The 21,422-nt window shown below is 42.8% G+C and overlaps 1 protein-coding gene across 1 annotated transcript in view; it reads right to left on the minus strand.

The window, feature by feature from the left end:
- Nucleotides 1-1,239: 1,239 nt before the first annotated feature.
- Nucleotides 1,240-21,422, minus strand: part of atrx (ATRX chromatin remodeler) — a gene marked incomplete at its 5' end in the record, with an annotated part of 22,552 nt that continues 2,369 nt past the window's right edge. The window contains 18 exons of the mRNA XM_023411156.1: nt 1,240-2,889; nt 3,959-4,087; nt 4,267-4,362; nt 5,331-5,444; nt 7,211-7,360; nt 14,580-14,771; nt 15,269-15,446; nt 15,608-15,716; nt 16,536-16,636; nt 16,763-16,919; nt 17,676-17,815; nt 17,948-18,042; nt 18,309-18,439; nt 19,575-19,692; nt 19,789-19,964; nt 20,074-20,211; nt 20,454-20,631; nt 20,806-20,952. Coding sequence (XP_023266924.1) covers nt 2,665-2,889; nt 3,959-4,087; nt 4,267-4,362; nt 5,331-5,444; nt 7,211-7,360; nt 14,580-14,771; nt 15,269-15,446; nt 15,608-15,716; nt 16,536-16,636; nt 16,763-16,919; nt 17,676-17,815; nt 17,948-18,042; nt 18,309-18,439; nt 19,575-19,692; nt 19,789-19,964; nt 20,074-20,211; nt 20,454-20,631; nt 20,806-20,952 — 2,574 coding nt within the window. The remainder of the gene's footprint in view (nt 2,890-3,958; nt 4,088-4,266; nt 4,363-5,330; nt 5,445-7,210; nt 7,361-14,579; nt 14,772-15,268; nt 15,447-15,607; nt 15,717-16,535; nt 16,637-16,762; nt 16,920-17,675; nt 17,816-17,947; nt 18,043-18,308; nt 18,440-19,574; nt 19,693-19,788; nt 19,965-20,073; nt 20,212-20,453; nt 20,632-20,805; nt 20,953-21,422) is intronic.

The following is a 21,422-nucleotide window of genomic DNA, read 5'->3' on the forward strand; positions in this document are numbered from 1 at the left end:
CATCTGCAATAGTTGTAATGTTTCTCCACTGGCAGATATCTGTAAGCTGTGAGAGCAAGCTCCCCTGGGGGGAGGGAATGGAAAAGCCAAAGACATGCAGGGGAAAACCCTGGCAGACTGAGAAATGAAAACAATACCGGGAGAGGGAAAAATAGATGAAAGATTGAAGGGAGAAGAGAGTGGGACAAAAGGCACTTAGTACTGTGGGTGTGAAATAGAGGGACAGTGCATCATGATGTTATCAGTTAGCTGCTTCCTAACTGTTAAGGAGTAGTTCTGTAGATTTCTTGATGACATGGGAAGATAGATACCACTCTCATATCTGAATGGTAAATATGAAGCTGGAACCAGAAGACAGTTAGCTTAGCATAAATACTGAAAGCAGGGAGGAAAAGCTAGCCTGGCTCTGATAAAAGGCAACATAAATATACCCACCTTCATCTAAAAGCTCACTAGTTAGGACATCATAAATTATTTAACCTTGTACATAAACCCAAGTGTAAAAACATAGTGGTGCTTTTACAGGGGGTTATGTAGTTTTTGGTCAGGCTCAGTGGCTTCGCAAAGTCTCTTCAGGTTGTCTGGCAAACCAGGAAGATTTTGTTACCTTTGGACACAGCCAGGCTAGCTGTTTCCCCCTTTCTAGTCATTATGCTAAACTAGGCTAACCAGCTGCTGGCTGAAGCATTTAGCATACAGACACGAGTGGCATAAATCTTTTTATGCAACTCTTGGCAAGAAAGCAAATAAGCATATTTTAGAAAATGTCAAACTATTCCTCAATTTAACATAAACCTGCAGTTTCCCGTTTACTGACTGCATGTTTAAAGCTTGACACGTAACATAAATCGACTGCTACAATACACCAGTAATGGGATACATCCCTGGTTCAAAGCTGGCTGGGGAGCTTTGTCATTCCCCATCTGTCTCAACTGATTTTCTTCTGTCAACTGTCTAATAAAAAGGTACAAAATGCTCTAAAAAAAAAAAAAAATACTGGCCAATATTTTGTTGTTGATATGCAAGAGTCTTACAAATCGGATATCGATATAAACCTTAACCATTCACCATTAGTCAGGCTTTAGACACGTTATCATGCAGATGTGTAATAAAAAGTTTGTGGAAGACCTACAATACTAAACAAGAATTAACAAATCTCCTACCAACATTCCCCACCATAAATTCAGTCAGTGGAAAGGAATGCAGACTGCTTAACAACAAATAACTCAAACACAGGAGTTGCTCATCCTTTTGGTCACTTTATTAAATGTTATATTAAATACTTATCAAGATAATAGCAGATCAGATTCATGGCAAATCAGGTTGGTGTATTTGCTAACATAAGAACATTCTTAGAGGAGGGCAAAAAAGTTTCTATACACTTATGAAATACACCTTGTGCAAACACAGGAGCCAACTAGAGACAACAGGCGTCTCTTCATGAGAAATGTACATATTCCTCATGTTTAACAGCTACACCAGTTTAAGCATTTAGAAGCAAGAATGTGCCAAAGTAGAATACAGGTAGTCTGGGTGCCTGTCTGGTGAGACTAGTATCCAGGAGGGCAGTTTCTCACAAAGCAGACAACACAAATCAGCCAGATATAATAAAAATTTCCAGTCTTTACTTCCTCCAACCAAGTCCAAGCTGAAACACACATCTCAAACTGTGACAGACGAGTAAAGGGAAACGTTTTGGGCCCTGTGATACGTGGCTGAAGTGGTTTTGCTTTGTGAGACCCAGTCAGTCACCCCAGCTTGGGATCAACACAGGTGGAACATAAACAATGAACAGGACGCACAGTGCTATGCTAGACAACACATGACGATGAGAATGATGTTACAAAAAGGTCATAGGAACGGGCAGGCAGTTTTGAACAACACAAGCATTCCAATACCATGTTCAGTGACAACTAATGTAAACACTTAAAAGCATAATAGAAAAGGTTCTCAACAAATCTCAGATCTCAGAACTTTACAGAGCTTTTTTTTAGGAAACAAATATAAGGCCATAATTTTTTGTTTTTTTATGTTTTTGTTGACTTATCAGTTTATTCTATCTCCCAAAAAGAGCAGGACTTTGCAGAATCAACAGCTGTTGGTGATACTGGTGGAGGAATCTACTGGTGCTAATAATCTTGTAGAGCCTTACATCATAGAGTCCTGTCACCAACGACACTGGTCCCACTCAGGTTTAGTTAGGCATTTTAAAACTGTATAAAAAACTGAGTTTAAATAATAAGGAAAACCCTCTTAAGGGGAAACAATACAATGCTCAAAAGCATTGGGGGTAAAACTCGTTTGTCTTTAAATACATGAAAAATGAAGATATAGAACTTGAATAACATTAAGGCGGTATATACATTTTTTTTCCTGTTGAACTTCCTAACAGATCTTTCATACAGTCATTTATACATTATATTCCACCTTCTCTCAGTGAACTACAGAATAAAGGACTGAGAGTCTATCCCACTTGAGGCCCCAGTGGACAGCAACTAGTCTCAAAACTACTCCACCCTCTGCATGGTGCACCGGTTTGCTTTGAGCTCTCAGCGGTCTCACAGTGTGTTGTTACAGGGCCACTCTTGGACTGGGCCACTGGGAGCCAGCTAGCTGAGTGGGAAGGGGGTGGGAGGGTGGGGGCTGTGGAAGAGTCCCTCTGACCTACAGGCCCTTGGAAGGCCCAGGATTCTTGCCCATGCCCTGATGGGAGCCCAGGCCGTGGAGCTGTTGGTAAAGCCCCAGCAGGTCCATCTGACTGAGCCCGCCGCCTCCCATCATGCCGTTCTGCATGGCCAGCTGGTTCAGGTAGCTGGCCTGGTTAGCCATGGCCAGCTGCTGTTCTTGCACTTTCCTGTTGGTGATCAGCTTCTGCACGAACATCATCAGCTGGGCAAACACAAACACAAAGAGACAGTTCAAGTAACTACAACTAACTATAAAATTACTACTGTAATTAAGTAACAACCAGTCAGCAGAAGACCTCACATCTCTAAGGCACATGTGAAGATAATGGACAATAAAAACAACATACATCGAAAACTGGCCATATATGACAAAATGACATCACCAAAGTAGAATGTAATGTCTTATTTAATTATCGACCTAAATGGCTATGTACATTGTGTATGCTAAACAATACTTATCTCAAGCTCTCTTCTCAAAATTGGCATCCCAAGTTGGCAAGTTGGCCTCTTTTCCCTATCCACAACCGGATCCACAATCTCCTCCTCCTCTTCTTCCTTGGATTCTTTTCCATACACATAAATTCCACTATTGCAAGAGCTGGATTCTTGCTTAGCTCCATTGTTGATCACTATACCGGCGCAGACGGATGACGCACACTGATGACGTTTTATTCTTGTATAATGACTTGCATCCTAGCCTACAATTCAGGTGTTAATCATTGTACAACATCAAGGTTGATGTATGCAGACTGTACAGTTTATTAAATCGACATTGCACAGTGTGGCCTACAATAAACTTATAAGACTGATGAAATTTCATAGTCTGTGGGCACCTTAAGAGTCTGTAAGGGGACCCGAGACAAAGACAGAAATCAGATACAAGTACTGCCTGTCCAGTTTTAAGCTTGTGCAGGTAAATATATTTAACTAGGACTGGGCAAACATCGTAGCTGATGTGCTGTGTCCTTTTTTATCTAGTAGACTGTATTACATATAGGTCAAACAACTTTCTGAACCTATTAAACTGTTCTTGAAGAGTGAATGAACAAATGCTTCTACATGCTTGGTCGTGATATTCACATTAAACTTTATGGGTACATATCTCCTTTAAGAACCATTAAAATTGTATCATCACCAAAAAGTATTGTAATGTAGAGTTTTGCCAGTATGTCACAGCTCTAAATGCTACAGTTTGTTTTCCATATTTAAATAGCGTAGTTTGCTAGTAAAATGGTGACAACACATATTGTCTTCTAGTAAGCAGTTCTTACCGTCTGCTGCCTGGTGAGAACCTCCCTGTAAATGGCTTCCCTGCGCTTGATCTCCAGCTCCACACTGGCCTGTCGTCCCAGAGCCATAGATTGGACCTGATTCTCCGTGAGTGCCGGATTCTCCTTCCACTGTGGGGGAAGACAACAGCTCACACGTTGACCTCAACCACCATAACAACTATAATCATGCTGCAGTCCAGTGACAGAAAGAGGACTTGTTTAAAATTCTTCTTTTGACAAATAAAGATTCTTGCTCCAACAATAGTTATCAAGATTATATTGACTGAAGACTGATTTAGAAGCCTCACCACTCTAGCGATTGTGTCCTCCAGTGACTCCCGTGATAAAGTCTTAAGTGCATTTGTTGCTTCAATGACTTTCTGTCGTCCCTGGTTTATAAGGTCCTGAAAACAAATGAAGGAGATGGAAAATATGAAACAAGGGACAATAATTTTCACCATAAACGATGGATACATAACTGTGGATGATAACATGGATGATTAAATTTGTATTAATCAATATTTTTGAGATTATCATTAAATCAAACGAGTGATGTCAAGACCATTATTCATAGTCACACTGACGTGTGCAGCTCTACAGAAATTCTTTTAGCTCATTGTTTTGTTTTTAGAACCCACATATTTACAAAGCTGTTCAGTCTCACTACTCCCAGCAAAAAAGCCATAATTGATTAACTCTGCATGGAACCAAATATCAGACAGTTAGCAACTAGCTGGTGGGGAAATTCTCAGGAGTTGGTGAATACAAAGCTAAAAGGGGTGTAAATATTAGATTTGCATTCATCAGGTGACTGGAAACAGGACTCCAGTAAATGCTAATCCTGCTCGGTGTGCGCTGAATGTGAAAATAGGCGACACATTAGTAATACACTGTAGTCAGTCAATATGGTGGTAGCTTTAGCTCCATCAGCATGTTTGATGATTTTAAGCTCCAAAATCTGATATGGTCTCCTTAAGAGGGGGATGCTGCGTTGTTGAATCACAAGTCACAAGTTTAGAGAGTCTGTCTGCTTACAAGAAGAGAGCTGAAACAACACAATTTCTTATATATCATAATTATACACCTTTGTTTTACACACATTTGACTTCCTTAATGAAAAATATAAATCGCCTCTCAGGCTTTTTTGTCCTCTGCGTCAGTCAGATGTGACACTGTGTATAAATAGCTGCTGCCCCAGACATGGAGTATTACGAACCGGTGGGTGGAGGACCGGGGCAGAGCTGGGCTCGGTGGCTACTAGACTGTTGTCACAATTAGCAGTGGGGTCTGAGGAATGTGGGGCGCCATGCCGTGGGGGAAGGAGACAGAGGAGTGTGAGGCAGGAGAGGGGCATGTGGAGCTCATTACTTACCTCCAGCTGCTGGTTGGTCATAGAGGCCAGAGCCGCCACGTTGTAGGAGAAGTAGCTGGAGTTGCCCATGTCCATGTGGGAGTATGACTGGTAGTTGGTCCTCATGGACAGACCCTGACAGATGAAAGACAGTACACATCAATTAGGCAGGTGTTAAGAGCCACCAAGGGCATGAAGGGAGAGATTGTGTCACTGTGGTCGATCAGAGACGACAGTTCATGTCGCCTGTCAAGCTCATTCACACAGTGACTGGTAGTTTTCAACTTTTCACACATTCAACTTGTTTCACTCTGCAAAAGCAACAAGTTTCCTGATATCAGCCTGCTCCGCTTGTATTAAACGAACGTGTATGTGTGTGTGTGTGTCTAAGTGAGAGAAAAAGAGAGAGAGAGAGAGAGAGTAGTGACCTGAGGTAAACAGTCCTGTCCCAGTAAAGGCCAGCAGGATGCCGATGTTTGTGTGTAATTGAGCTGCTGCAGATGGTTTTCCTGTGCCCTGTAATCTGGCCATCCGGTGTGTGTGTGTGTGTGTGTGTGTGTGTGTGTGTGTGTGTGTTGGGGGCCAGTTGGGGTCTTTGGACTTGGTCAGAGACAGGTGTGCAGGCCTAAACAGTACAAAACCTCAAAACAACCACAGAGCCACAACACACATGAATGTCTAAGCACACACACTCACACTCTTCACTTTTGGATTTGCCATTAACAAGCAGCAACTCTTGGACTTCGCGTGCATCCTCAGATGCTCTGCAGACCTCAAACATCTTCAGACAGACAGACACAAAATCTAGACTTGACTTCATTTCCAAAACTCAAACATCTGAAATCTAAATTTATGACATGAGCCCCGCTAAGCTCTGAACCAAGCTGAAGTCATCCCAGTGAGGCAGAGTGCTCCTGGGTTCAGTTTAGTTTTGGGCACCTGATCATGTTCTTACAGTTTTTCCCATTTCCTGAGTTGCAAATCTGATATTCATACACTTAGCCTTCCCTGGCCACCATCGGCCAACCCATAAGTTGTGAAGACATTAGCAGAGGCCAGGTTACGTTCCAGTTGTTTCTCCTACAAATCTCAGAGTATACAGCGTGATACTGAACAGCCTATCATGGCTGAAAGTGACTACTTCTGCATCTTTAGTGTATGACAGATTGCAGTGATGCGAACGCAATTGAAATCCTCACATTCGACCTCAGCGCCACTGTTTTTCCTGCGACTGGGAACCCTCTGTTCTCTTGAAAAGAAGAGGAGCTTGGAGGGAAAAGCCGCTTAAGGCACACAGAGGGCAGAGGAGGGAGTGTGTGTTGGACAAATAATCATTAGAGTGAATTAGAATCTAGGATTACACAGGGGGGAGAAGAGACCTGCTCCTGCTCTCTTACATCAAGCCCCCCCCCCCCCCCCCCCCCCCCCCCCCCCAACTTCTCCAAATAAACCCCACTAATTGCCCATTGATTTGTCCCACAAGAAAGGAGAGGGATGAGGAGGGGACAGTGGGGGAGGAAAAGAGAGAAAAGTAAAGAGTGTAGCACAGACAGAAGGAGTCCCTAACCCTCTGTGGACCCATGTACTTACAGAAGTAGCCCCGACACTGCTTGGACAGCCGCAGTGATTTGTACTGCGGATCACTAGCCTGATGATGGGCCAAAATGACAATCACTGAAGTAAGGGGTGGGGGCTGGGAGGACATCACACATCCTGACAAACAAAACTCGGGCCTCGCTTAGCTCACCTTGCACTTTGATGTCAATGACTTGGAGAATGATGGACACAACGGCTGTGTGTGTGTGTGTGTGTGTGTGTGTGTGTGTGTGTCTTTGACTTTGGAATTGGTATATATGCCACTGTGCATCTCTGTCTGTATATGTGTTTTTCTCATCGCCTACCTTTTTCTCTGCTTCATATTCAGCCCAGGCAGCCTTGCGATCCTCCTCGCTCAGGGCCTCCTCCTCCTTGTGGTCCAGCAGGGAGTCGTGTTCATGGTAACATGCAATCTGGTCCTTATTGTTCTGCAGCATCTCAGCCAGGACGGGATCCTACAGCAGGGAAGATGACAAAAAGATGGAAAGGGTCACAGTGGGTTATAAGTCATCACTGCAGCGTTGGGCGTTGGCTCTGGGGAAGCTGAGCAAGGCCTCGCTGGCCTCCTGAGTCGTGAAGGTTACTATACATTTATTCAGACTAGCAGCACAAATTCTTTCTTTTTGGCATATTCAGATTGGAATCAGATTGCTTTTATCAACAGCTATTAATTACAAGAAAAAAACAAACAAAAAAAACAACAAAGAATGCAGCAAGAACACGGAGGGTTGAACAGAGGTAGGTTTTTTCTCTGAATTAAAACAATGTGTTTCTTAATAAAATGTTCTGAGAGCCGCAAACAGCACACAGAATCTTTTAATCAAATTTTATTTAGATCTCTCGCTCTGTTGGAAGTTTTTTTTCCAAATCATCTTACCCCTCAGACGTTCGAGAGGTCAAACAAACTTCCGAGAGGTTAAACAAACTTCCCCAAATTGAATCCAACCTAACACATTGATTTAAGAAAAAGAGAAAAACATGGATTTGCGTGTTAGAGGATTAAAATGACATGTAAAAAAACAAAATAAATAAATAAATGTTTTTTTTTTGGACTCAAGTTTCTATGACTACATTGTTATTGAAAACAATACCTGAGTAAAATTAAGAGAGCTGGGCCAGGCTCCACTCACACAAACATGGTTTAAATTACTCTCTCTGCAGCACGTTTGCTTTTCTTTGTCTCAACTTAGCTTTACATTAAACTGGAACTTTGTAATCTGGAAACAAACGTCATATAGAAGTTGCATCATTAACCTCCACATGGACCAATTCATAGAGGGGCACTGCACTACTCCCATGCTTTTCTCCTTTTCATTTTGAAGTGTGTCAGCGAGTGTGAAGTTGCAAACAAAATTAATCATAGAAGTCATTGGTATTAAGGAGGACAAAATACAAAACAAACAGCACACTATGAAATTAAGCAGTGATTGCAAACCTGTACTGAATGAACTGAAAACAAACACCAGGCCAGACGGAGTGAAACTGGATCCCTCAAAGGGGTCGAAGTGGGCAACAAGAAGAAAACTACATAAGAACCTATATTTAGGTTCCTGCAACTCCAGAGTGACAGAAAAGGTGAAACAGGTAAATGCCAAAGAGCTTCTCACCAACATACCTATCAACCTCCAAAACTTGGGCCAGAGCCTCTGATTGTGCTCCTCACTGACACATGTTTATGTTTCCCAGCCACCACACTCAATCACGACAAAACCAGGCCACCCCTGAACGACCAGACATTTTGGAGCAGAGGCACAGCCAGCGATTCAGCTGGTCCTTTGCTCTCTAATTAGGACATAAAAGCACAGGAGAGCCTGTTGGCCTGACTTGGATAAAAGGCATCCATCGTGGTTTGTTCTGCCAAAGTAGGTGAGCACAAGGTCAAATAAAGGCCACAGTAGATGCCAGCACAGGCACTTCTGTTGGCACTGGTATATAGACACAACATGCATAGCATGACAAAGTCCAAATCTGACTCAGTCCTGACAATAAGGATTATCCAGTGGCCACTCAGACTTCCATCTGGGCAAGCTGATTTTTCAGTCAAAGTTCCTCATAAAATAATAATAATGTAATAAATAAAAAAAATAATAATGATCTACAAATTCCCACCACTGCTTTGCAACTGGTCTGTTGTCCTGTCTGAAGGAGGAGAATGATGGCAGGTACTTCTCACTATGCCGCAAAAAACAAACAAACAAAAGTCTTTTGCATCACGGAATCAGGAATTTCCATTGTTTTAAAAAGGGACAAGTCAACTCCTGCAATACTTTGCACAGCTTGCCGTTGATTCTTAAGTAAGGCAGCTTGAACTGAATTATTTTTAAGTCAACTACAACTACAGCCAACAGGCCCAAATCCACAGAAGAGCTGGCAGCTTCTTGCCCGTTTGCTGTGTAAAAGTCATAGCCTTGTTAAAGGACAAGAGTTGTGAATTTGATTTGATTTTTGGTTAATGCTGTACTTTATTACTTTTAACTACTAAAGTTTAAGCTATGTATGGAAAAAGGTGCAACTTGTTGAGCATGTACAAAGTGTGTGCAGGTTTTATTCAACAGCATGAAAGAGGAGAGCTTCTGACTGTCGACCGGGTAACGGGTCAGTGGAGTTGCAGGTCAAATGACAGTGCAGACTCTCCCACTGGAACCCAGTGTATTCCGGGATACCTAAGTAATCCCCATCAGTAATGGCTCTGGGGTGGTCCGGTCCATCTCCCATCCTGCTGCGCTCAGTGTGTTTGTGCGTCCCGAGCCAGCACTAATGATTGTAGGTAACCTGACCTGGGCTATTGTCATCCTTATGGAGCTCCATGGAGAAGCCTATCGCTTTACTGCAGGGGAAAAGAAAAAGCAAGAGACGCTGGGTGGGCAGATGCTCACAGAGAGAAAGAAGTAAATTACCCTACTCAACTCGATTTGGATTTTTTTCCCTGTCTGAGAAGAAATATGGGAGCAGGATGAGTATTTCTAAAGCGTGAAATCTAGAAAGGAATTTTGGTATTTGGCATCACAGTGTGCATGTTTGTTTTCAGATATAATCATGGAGGTGGCAAGCAATGTCTGAGGAAAAGCTGAAGACTGAATGATCTGAACAGATTCGGCCCCAGCGAGGGCCTGGTGATAGCCGTCTTGATTGAGTGTTAGAATTGGTATACTAATCAAACAAGGCATCGAACATGCATGACATGTACCACTGTATGAAGCCCTTTTCTGAGAGAACAATTTATGCCCTTCTTAAGCCAAACCCTTGTACATGTATATATTATGAAAATGGCTACCCTGCCAGCAGTCCATAAATGATGTAAAGCAGTTTTCAAACTCGGCAGCTCTCACATCACAAAGATGAAAACTTGGGAGTCGACATAAGTGGGCCTCATGTAGACTTTACAACTTGGCACAGGCACCCACACGTACTTTACCAATGGACTTTAGGTGACGCTTAACTGTAAAAGGTCTGATGTAATTAAACACCCGCCTGCATTAATAGGTGTGGGTTGTATGCAGGCAGGATTTTTGGCCGTGTTATCAGATACTTTCTCGAGCTGAGAACATTCTCAACCATGTTAACCCCATGTCCCACACCTAAACGGCCACTTACTGAGTTAAGAATGCCTTTACTTTGCCTCTACAGTCACTGTTTCATTTTATTTCTGTCACTGCCATAACAATAAACCTCTACTAAACAGAGAAAAACACCACACAAGAGGCATTAAATGTGCGGAGATGAAAGGTAGTAAGGTTGGAAAGATATAGTGGAAAAATAAACGTTCGATTGGACTGCAACATGAAAGAGTGAAACAGAGGGAGAGAACACGAGACAATAATGGAGAAAAACAAGCCTTAAAGTGGGAAAGTGACAGAGATTCTCAGTTGTCCAACTATAACAACTGCTTTCTCGAGTTGTTCAGGACTTTTTCTAAGTATTCAAAGTGACTGTCTGCCAGAAACTGTTTTTGATGCACAGGTGCGTTAACCATAGCAACAGAGGGGCCAAGACAGGAGAAATGAGAGTGGTTGAGATATTTGTAATATCTAAACATAGCCTGTAAAAATTCTCTCTCCCCCACCTGCACACAAATGATACACAAAACCCTACTGGTGTACTCTAAACAGTTCCTCTGTAGAAACTATGGGCGCAGTGCTTTACATCAGGAGATCACCCCTGCCCTCAGGACCACGTTGTCTTTACACCCTTCAGGGCCTGCATACAAGTTAGAGGGTTTATCTAGCTGTCAGTCAGCTAGCAAAGAAACAAAATCATGCATGTCACAAAGGGCTAAACAAAGACAATAAACATACCACATTCCTATAAAAACAAGCCTCAGCTAGCAATGGTAGGGGTGTGTGTTTTTACTAAAGCTCACTATAAGGCCCAGCCAACTGGAGCTAGAAGGCCAGGTCAGGAAGGATTCGTGATGAGTCAATTACCCCCTTTCCACCAACGCAATCCTTGTGCTAGTTCTGGGATGATGTTGGTGCCAGTTCAGAGTTCGTTCAACTTGCAAACCTTCTAAGAACAGGTTTGCTTTTCCCAGCTAGAGAGCCACATCATTACGTCACTGTATACGTCTCCGCTCAAGTGAGAAGCAGGATGTGCACTAGCTGTAGTAGTTGGGAGTGAGAAGTGTTGCTCAGTTCAAATTGGATGTAAAGGGCTGTTCCCCACAGGGTGAAAAGCCTGTCATCAAAGATGATAGAGAGAGAACGAGAGAGGGGTTGTCATATAAAAAAAGTGACCTAAATATTGTGTAAAGAAAAAAGCCTGATAAGTTATGGCGTGAAGTGGGTGTGAATGCCAGATTGTTGTTTTTTTTTAAGTTACAAAAATGGTCAGATGTTCAGAAAGACATAGCTCCCTCAAGTCTGATGTCAGAAAGGTGTGGAAGAAAGGGGTTTCAGAAGCTGTTCAATCAACCAAATAACATCTCTCAATATGTTCTAGCAATATTTTAGGCGATTACACTAGACTGCTGTATGTCATGTACTACAACACTGTGTAAAAAACAAACATCTCTAGAATTATCTTATTCTGTGTTGTTGTTCAACAACCATACAGAGATAGATCATACAAGAGTCACCAATATCTCCACAGACCGTAGTCCCCACAGACTGAGCACAGCAAACGAGGCCCATGGCTCTCGTATTTTCTCAACCGCACCAATGCGGAGACTTGCTGTTACTGTCATTATAGCTCTCTCCACCTGCAATGCAACAAGCTCAGGCATGTTTCTTGTAGCCGACGAAGAGCATTCTGGGAAGTGTGTGAGAAACCACGTATACAGGTAGTTTGAGAGTGGGAACACCACACCACTCACAAAATAAGTCCTAGACTCCACTGATCATCACTGACTGATGATATATAATGCTTTAAGAGTGTTCAAGGGGGAATTTTCCTTTAAGGTCATAGTGACTTCCTACCCCTAATGAGACAAACATGGTGTGGCTTATTGCTCCAGTCTGCTCCTGTCTATGCTGTGTTGCCGCAGCCTTTCAGTGTACCTGACAGTGCCTAATGACCATAGCAGCCGTCACCTGCTGAGAGCACACATAGTGAGGTGAGGTATGCCCACAGCCTGACCGACAGTGTTCAATGCAGCAACATTTGCAGAGAACACTGCAGAGAGTTGTATAAAAATTGTCCACAAACTAACCATGCACACTGCCCTTTGTGCTAGTGGCCACATGGCAGATGGAAGATACAAGTATGATGAACAGGAAATAGGTAAGGGTGGGTGGGATGTCAAAATCTCATGTCTGGGTTGCGAGGACCTTCTTTGTCATTAGGGGGAAGTGCGCCTGCTTCCTTTGTCTCCAATTAGTTTCTCTGAAGAGCGGAGAGACATCTTTAAAAGAAGGGGTTTAAATAATGACCCTTCATCACGCAGTGGAAGCCAGAGGGAGAAAAAGAAAAACAACTTTACTGAGCTCGCTTTGAACATTCAGAGGCAGAGTGGCGAGTCAGGGCAACAGATGGTTGTGAGGATGGCTGGGAGAAGCAGGGGTGGGGTAATGGTGGACGTGGGAAGAGAGTGGGGACATAAGAGCGAAAAAGGCTGAGGGGGAGTGGAAATGAAGGCAGGATAGGAGATGAGGGAGGTGCAGTAATGACAGCGGTGGGATATAAGCAAGTAGAGGACATAAAAAGAGGCTTAACAGGAGAAACTGAGTGATTACAGAGAACACAATTCTGTATTGAGTTTTCCCTTCTACACAAGAAACACAAATATCAACCACTGCCTCTGTGGCATGCGCCCCAAGTTTTAAAGCAATATGCCCTCTCTGGCTGAGAAAACAACACTTCCCAGTGTGAAGAGCTAAGGAGAAGAAGTACAAAACTCTTTCTACTGTTGTTCGAATCATTCTCTCCTTCTGTGCAGAGCGTTGTTGGCTGAAAGTGATGGAGGGTGTCTGACTCATCTTCACATCATTCCAGACGGCAAATTCCTTCCGTAATACTGCAGTCCTGCTGCCACATCATAGTTAACCCCCTGGCCAAAACAGGTCGGCTTGTTAAAGAGCTTGTCAGCCTCTCCGTCTTTAATACTGTGTCACATAAATGTCACTGGGCTCATTAAAGATCATACACATCTAACAGGCCGCGGCTCAATGAACACATCTTTCCTCTTCAAATCTCCAACTGTGCACCGCTGAGCTCTAAGTCGGCTACTTGAGCTTAAGAGGAATATAGAAGGTGAGAGCGATGATATCAGCTGGTGGCTGAGTGGATTCACGCAGTGCTCCTACCTGTTAATGCTCATGAAGGGAATAGCGATAAAGATCTTTTGACAGTGTAAATGGGAAACAGATTTTTCATCAAGGTGCACGGAAAGGCCCCTCGACTGTCCAGTGAAAGAGCAACTGGGTTGGATATACAGTGTTTTTATCCATTCTGTTTACAGAGTAACCCAGGTCAAACCAAAACAAGGAGGGAAAACCACTTAAGATGATGTGGATAAACCCCAAGACCGGCAAAAGGGAAGGAGTAGGAAAGGATGGGAGTAATTCAAAGATCACCAGAGAAGTAAAATACAGCAAGGAATGAATGAAAACAGAAAAAAAAAAGAGGAGTGCAGGTTTATAGCAGGGCAGCGGCAATGTTGCAATAAGAAGACTATTTAGTAAATAGCAGTAAACAGACAAATCTGTGCAGCTGTGCGGGGTTGGATGGCCCATGTAAGGGATGTGTGTTCTTATTAAACCCCAGGGGGCCCAAATAGTGACACAGCACCTGCATTAAGGATAGAAGAGGCGAGTGCAGGATTATGAAAGGAAACGAGAAGAAACAGAAAGATCCCAGAAAGGCCAAGCAGGATACAAGCTGGCATTGGGTCTAAATAACAGTTTATCACTCAAGTGCTAAACTTCAAAAGAAAGAACACACTACTTGGTGCAAGTTTGGAAAAACAAGCTTGGCATTTAAAATGGCATTCTGTGCCATGTTTGTTGAAGGATAAAAGACTATTTTACTACTGTTAATAGGTTTCAGCTTGCTTTTGAGCATTTCCTTTGGGGATTAGTCTAAAGAAAACCATGAAATCTCAGTCAGTGGTTCGTCAAAGACCAATTACACGTCTGATTTATCCTAAATTTAATTCCTAAAAAGATGCCTAGTCCAGTATCAAAACATAATTTTAAAACAGTCTGAACAGCTAAATAGCATACACATATGCATGTTCACCTTAGGGAGCATGGGTGTGGCTTTCTTGCTTTTCTTCTCTGAGGGATCATCCAGCAAGTCCGGCTCAAAGGTGTAGAGCTCGGCCAGTTCGTTCATTGTAAAATGCCTCTCAATCTGCTGCTGGTCCACCACTCGGTATGACAACGACTGTTTGGTTACCTGCCGCTCATAAATCTTCTCCTCCATTGTACCCTGAAAGAAGAGAATGAAATAAGCTGTGAGCCAAAATAAGGTTATTTACTAAGCAGCAAGTGCCCTCTGTATGCACACTTAGAGGTATTGAGATTCAGCACAAATGCACCAGTGGGTGTTTCAGAGATTCCAATTTGTAAATTTATCAGTTTTATTGGTTACCAATCCAAACTCCCGACCACTGCCAAAACATGTTAATTATGTGTCATTGCTCGTTATTATAAATGTTGTTTGTTTCCTCACTTTTTTGCTGATAGCATATGACATACTTGTTTCTATAGAAGCTGTGTAGGATTTAAACTTAGGTGAATTACTGTCAATTGAACTGTTTCTAGATATGGATATTCTTAAATGCACAATGTGTCAAAATCAAGAACTGTAATTCTCAAGCAAAAGAAATGGAGTTTGGCTGATCACAGATGATGTGTTTTAAATATCGGAGTAGTAGCCTGTCACACACATTCATAGATATAAACAAGAGAGCCTGTCAAACTCACCTGGGCAAGGAACCTGTAGACGTAGACAGTCTTAAGCTGGCCAAAGCGGTACACTCTGAAGATACTCTGGACGTCGTAGGAGGGGTTCCAGGATGCATCGAAGATGATGACCCTGTTGGCTGCCACCAGGTTGATGCCGAGAGAGCCAGCTCGTGTTGAGATGAGGAACAAACGACCTCTGGGAAAGTATAAGAGAGTAAGACAAACGGAGAGTTCAGCTGTTCAGCATTTTGCTTTAAGATGTACTTTAAATTTAACTATTGTTTTTATAGTTTCAAAGGTCTGGGATGTTTGATCTTATTATCGTTCTGAGCCGTTTAATATAATAAGGCACATTACCTTGTGTTACTGGTGTCATTAAACTCTTCAGCCCACTTCTTTCTGGTAGTGGCGTTAGTGGAGCCATCCAGGCGATAGTAGTCAATGTTCCTGAACCACTTGCCTTCACCTTCACAGAAACATTACAGTTACGAAATTTATTTTGACTACTCAACATCTATGCTCCATAAAGCCTTCAAAAACACACACGTCATCGTCAACTAGGCCTTTTCCTTGTCAAAAGGACTTAGTTTGGGTATTAGCAGACAGCAGATAGATGCCTGTGTTGGTTAGAGGCCAGCCGTGTTTAGCCTTCAAGATGGCCGACCCCCCTACCAGTCTTCATAACCAACATTTCAGTATGTTTCCAATTACAGCACTGTGATCTTTTCATTACAAATTACAAACCCTTGAGCAAACATTTTTTGTGGAATAAAAAGTCAAGGTCTAATCATTTTCAAAATGAAAGTAAAAACAGCTGCTGAAGTTTAATTAGGAACATGACCTTACACCAGCGGCGCTGTGTATGTGTGTGTCTGTGTGTGTTTAAGGATAATAAGCAAACCAGCGATTACAAGAATACATGTTGCATGTGGGCTGTCTTATGAGTGTGAAACATGCATCTCCATATGAAAATACTTCAGCCTTCTCCAAAGCTATGTTAACATGACAGACTACAGTGTAAAAACCACAAAACTGAACCTCAGGACGGACAGCTGGGCTCCTCGAGCAGCATAAATCAACAGCTGGCTTATAATATTAAACATTGCTTGGTGATTTTAGCACATCATGAAACCAAGCGCAGCATTTCAAATCATAACAGGCAGAGGGAAGCTGATCATAGACAAATGTAGGATCATTCAGGAAAGTAGGATAACATGACAGACACGTTAACTGAGTACAATGAAAATTTCTTGAATAAAAACGTCAGACTGCACTAAAAACAGACCTTTGTATGGAGAGATTTTTTCCTCATCTTTAGCTCTGCATGCCAGTTCAAGGAAATCCTCAATTAGGTCCAGAGAGATGAGAGACTGACTGAACACCAACCTGAGGACACAAGTTACACCAGTATCACTTTACTAGAGCTACATGTCACCCAGTGATTAAGCCAAACACTTTCCAGTCACACTGAGAACCAACAGTATAGCAGAAAAAAAATACAAACAAACATACACTTTTTCGTCCACTTCCTCCGCCATGCGCAGGATCTCAAAGAGGAGCACCATCTTTCCAGAGTGCTCCAGGATCTCAGCGTCAGCCTCAGTGACAAACTCCTTGTGCCAGTCAGCACTAGGACTCCCAGGTACTGAGCCAGAGGGCCGAGCTGGTTCTGATGCATAAAGTTACAGATTAGTCTGCATGCGGTCAAGTGAAGTCTCAGAACAAGCTGTAACAATGACATCAGGTTTCATCAATACTGAGCTTCACTGTTTTTTTCTGCTAGACTCCAGCTGCAGTGTGTGCAGATGTTGTTACTAAAGCAGGAATGTCATTAAATATTTATTCTGTTTTCCATATGTTTATCTGCTCTATCAAGTTCCTAAAGCTTGCCGTCTTTTTGTGTTTACTTTTGAACTAATCTATTCATGCATTTTAATATGACACCAGCTTTATAATTTTTCCCAACATTATAAATGTAATAATACAATGACATTTGTAATATAGTGACCTCTAAAGTGAGGCAAAGCCAACTCAAAGGGCATTTACTTGGGTTAGGGGTGTAATCAATGCTTTTCAGCCAACCGGATCACCTTTTACCACTCAGAACCACAAACCTAAATACTACAAAATTAGTATAGTTCAAAATTTAAAACATTATGTTGCTTATTGTTGTAATTTAAAACTAGTCCCTGAAGTCCATAATATGTCCTAAATTTCTGGCTTCCAGCTCAATCAATTCTAAGTGGATATTTTTCAGGAAATCTAGGAAAAAAAACGTTGAGCTTGCATCATCAAGGCTGGCTTCTGTGAAGCTACTATCCCTGATACATGGAAATAAGTGGTGAATTGCATCACATGTTTTACAAAGGAAGGTTGCATACGTACAACTCTGGTCCTTAATATGTAGTGAATACACCAGACTTACGTTCCTCGACAGGTTCTGCTCTGTTTCTGCCCTCTCCGTTTCTGCCCCGAGAGCTGGTGTTCCACTCCTTGATGACCTCCACATCATCACTGTCCGAGTCATCAGATCCCTTCTTTTTTCCCTTCCCTTGCTTCTTTTTCCTATTAGAGAAGAGGAACAGTGGAAGAGACGAGGTCAGCGAGAGTAACAGATGAAATAGAGAGGGGCAGTTAAATGAGGTCACCTCCACTTACATGTACAAAAAAAAAAAAAGGAAGTGAATATGATTTTACTTTTTCGTCTTCTCATCCTCGGAGGTCATGCTCATCGAAGATTCTTCTGTTTCTGAGGCAATGAACTCGTCCATACTGTCCTCGTCAAAGAAACCCTGCAAGAGAGTGCACTTGTGTGAGGCTCCACTGTGTGGTGATATAGGTCAAGCAAACACTGAGAGCTGGATTGTGGATAGCAGAAATGATGCATAAGGGAAAAATTCTGCCGCAGTGGCAATGTGTCTGTTGTTCTCCCCTAGTGCATGACCTGTCAGCACTGTGTTTCTATTGTTTCCCCACAGTGTGTGTGATTTGTGCTAATGTATTACCAGTTTTTGAGTTAGTGTTTAGTGTGGTTTAGTCTCGTCTTCCACAGCCCTACCCTGTTTTCTTTACTGATGTAGTCCAGCTGAAGGCACCAGGGATGGGTCCAGATTCTGCTGAGCATCTGGAAATCCTGGAAGAGTTTGGTCCCCGCACGGCCCCGGCCCCCCTCCAAAGCATTCCCCACACCTGCACACAAGGGAAAGAGTGTGAGGAGGAAGATGGATGTGTGTTTGCATTATGTACTTGACAGCATGCCCTCAATCTCTTCATACATACTGACGAGAGTGGAAAACGTATTGCAACAAAACTCTCTACCCCTAACCACCTGACTATGGACAGATTGGAGTAAAGGGGCAGCTGCTGAAATGATAACATTGTACCTGCTCTGCAAGTTGGTCTGCACTGACCCTGGGGGGTCAGAAGTTATGGTGGGTTTAACATAAGTAGCGGCAAAAGGAGGGAACATTTGAGGCCATTCCCACCCTGTAGACTGACTGGTGGTCTCAGGTCCAAACACACCACTGTGGAGATCCAGAGCCAGAGTCACAACATCAGCACTGTGCCCTGTGGACAACCCAGCCTAATGAGCCACAGCACATACCACCAATGTGCCCCCCCACTCCTCTTCTTACATACCGGCTCTCCTGTTCTTTGTTTTCGCTTTTGGTGTAAAACCTCTGGCCCCGCCTGCCTCAAAATTTCTTTCCCTTTCCTTTATGCCCCCACCCCCCCTTTTACCCCCCACCCTCTGTTCCCTCTCTCCCAGAGCTCTTCATTAGGGAGACGTGGGAAACTGGGCTTAAACCCTGCCTGCGGCACTCTGCCAGCTGCCACTCTCTCTCTCTCTCACACACACACACACACACACACACACACACACACACACACACACACAGGGCCACATTCAGAGAGAAAAGTCCACTAAACGACTTAACAATACAGTATGAAAAAGTGAGAGACCAGAAAGGCTTTCCATTTATCTAAAAACCGTCTCTGACATCCAGTCAAGAGAGCAATTTTAAGAGAAACAAGACTCCTGCAGTAGGATTTAGCCTCGTCCTAGCCTACGCATGTTTTCCAGTGGAATTTTCAATTGAATTTTGTTTTAGTCTAAGACTAGGCTAAACCCCTGTCTGGGCAATCAGACCTGATTCTGTAAAAGCCCTACTAGCAGCCCCTAGAGGCTGTGCTGCTCCAAACACCCAAAAAGACCAGAATAGTTTGGACCAAGCAATCACATGGCACTGTCTCTCTCAACACCCTTTGCTGCTGTGCATCAAAAACAAACAAAAAGAAAAACATAATAGAGCATGGTTCTCACCTGTGAAGTGCTCCAGATAGTATCTGTAGAGTTTGCACTGGATTGGCGTCACTCTTATTGACAACACATATTCATGTTTTGGAGGCAGGAACTTGGTGAGCGCTGTGTAATCCTTCCTCTGTGGGAAGAAGAAATAAATGAGTTGCATTAGGAGACAAAGAAGAGGCGGTCAAAGAGAACCTGAGGCAATTGTGTCAGACAGTTTTTTTCTTACCTGGACACAGCCGGCCAGCATCTCATAGAGGATGTGAGCCCTCTTCTTCATGATCCGGACATCATGTAGTGTGGAGTCGGCACACTGACCATTCTGGATGGGGTTAATGAAGCGGTTCCTGAACTCCTTAATTGATCCAAGTAGGTTTTCCTTGATAAAGTTCACCATGCAGTGGTCTGGTAAGGAGACAGAGATTACAAGTTTTAGATACATAAAATCATTTAAAGAAAACCACACTATTTGTCTGTCTTTTTTTAATAAGGATTGCGACCAAGGCAGTCTCACATTCAACAAGGTTGTTTTGCAGAGGCGTTCCAGTCAGAACAATCCTCCTCCTCGTCCTGATACTGTTCATTGCTTTGGACACCGCAGATGCCTCATTCTTCAGGATGTGGCCTTCATCACAGATCACCATGTCTGGACCTGGTGTAAGTGAACGAGGAAAAAGAGAAGCTTGAGGACAAGAGAGAGAACAGCTGGAAACACGTTTAAAAATCAATCAAGTCAACAGACATTCATTAGGCCGGCTTATAACAAAGGTGAAAAAGTCAAATCAAATCAGAACTGAATATATCAGATACATTTTTTTTTTCACCGTCTCATTAGAGCTCCTACATACTTTAACATGCAGTTCTAACACATAGCAGCATTACGCAGCACCATACCTGGATCTACCAGTGTCTTTTGAAAGGTCTCTTTGAGTTTCTTGCTCTTGATGTTCCTGCCCTGCGTCAGGTTTCGATACATCTCATAGCCGATGATCATAATGCCGCCCATCTCTTGCCATCGCTGGAGGGCATATGCTCGCTCTTGTGGCCTTTTTACTGTAGCCAGCTCAGTCACCTGTTAAACACAGCAAATATCAATATGTTGTGTAGACATCTTTGAAAAGATAAAAAGGTCATGAATCAGAAAACAAATGCACACGCACATACACACACATAAAAACCAAAAAACAAATACCACACCACTGTCAAATAGGAAGAACCTGAAATTTTACAAAAAGCCATTCTTCACCTCTAAACTCTCATCATCCTTCATTCCTGCTTGCCACTTCTCAAATTCATTGAGCCAATTGAGAACAGTGTTCAGGGGACAAACCACCAGTGCTGTAGTGAAGTCGAGCTTCTCACAAAGCAGCAAAGTATGAAGGAAGGTCACCACCTATAGGACAAAAAGAGGACTTCAGTTAACACAGCTATTCAGATACTGATTCATTCATCAGGGTTTGTTTACCATGTATCTAGATACATATTGAACTGTTTAAGATGGAAAGTTTCCTTCCTTGTTTCATATTGTGCAGCTTTAGGGCTTTTTCACACCTAAAGTTTGTTTGCCCTGGTCCGATTCAGTTGATGAGTTGACTTGTAGCATTTTCCCCTTGGTTCAGTTTGCTTTCACACAGAGAAAACAATCAAGTGAACCAAAATGCACCATTACAAACCATGTGAGAGCGTTCACTCCGCTTATTGATCAGATTGTCTGGCTGGAGCAGGAAAGTAAAAACAGGAAGAAGGTTGCGGGAACCGTCTAGCTCAAACTTGTGAGTTCCCCTGCGCTAGTGGGGTCAGATCAAGTTCAGAACTCTTTCACACCAAAAACAAACTGCTCCAGAGTTCGGACTGGATCAAGAC

The sequence above is a fragment of the Seriola lalandi genome, unplaced genomic scaffold (genome assembly GCF_002814215.2).
Source record: "Seriola lalandi dorsalis isolate HSWRI2012SDOR001 ecotype SW California unplaced genomic scaffold, Sedor1 jcf7180002054454, whole genome shotgun sequence".
In the NCBI taxonomy this organism is placed as follows: domain Eukaryota; kingdom Metazoa; phylum Chordata; class Actinopteri; order Carangiformes; family Carangidae; genus Seriola; species Seriola lalandi.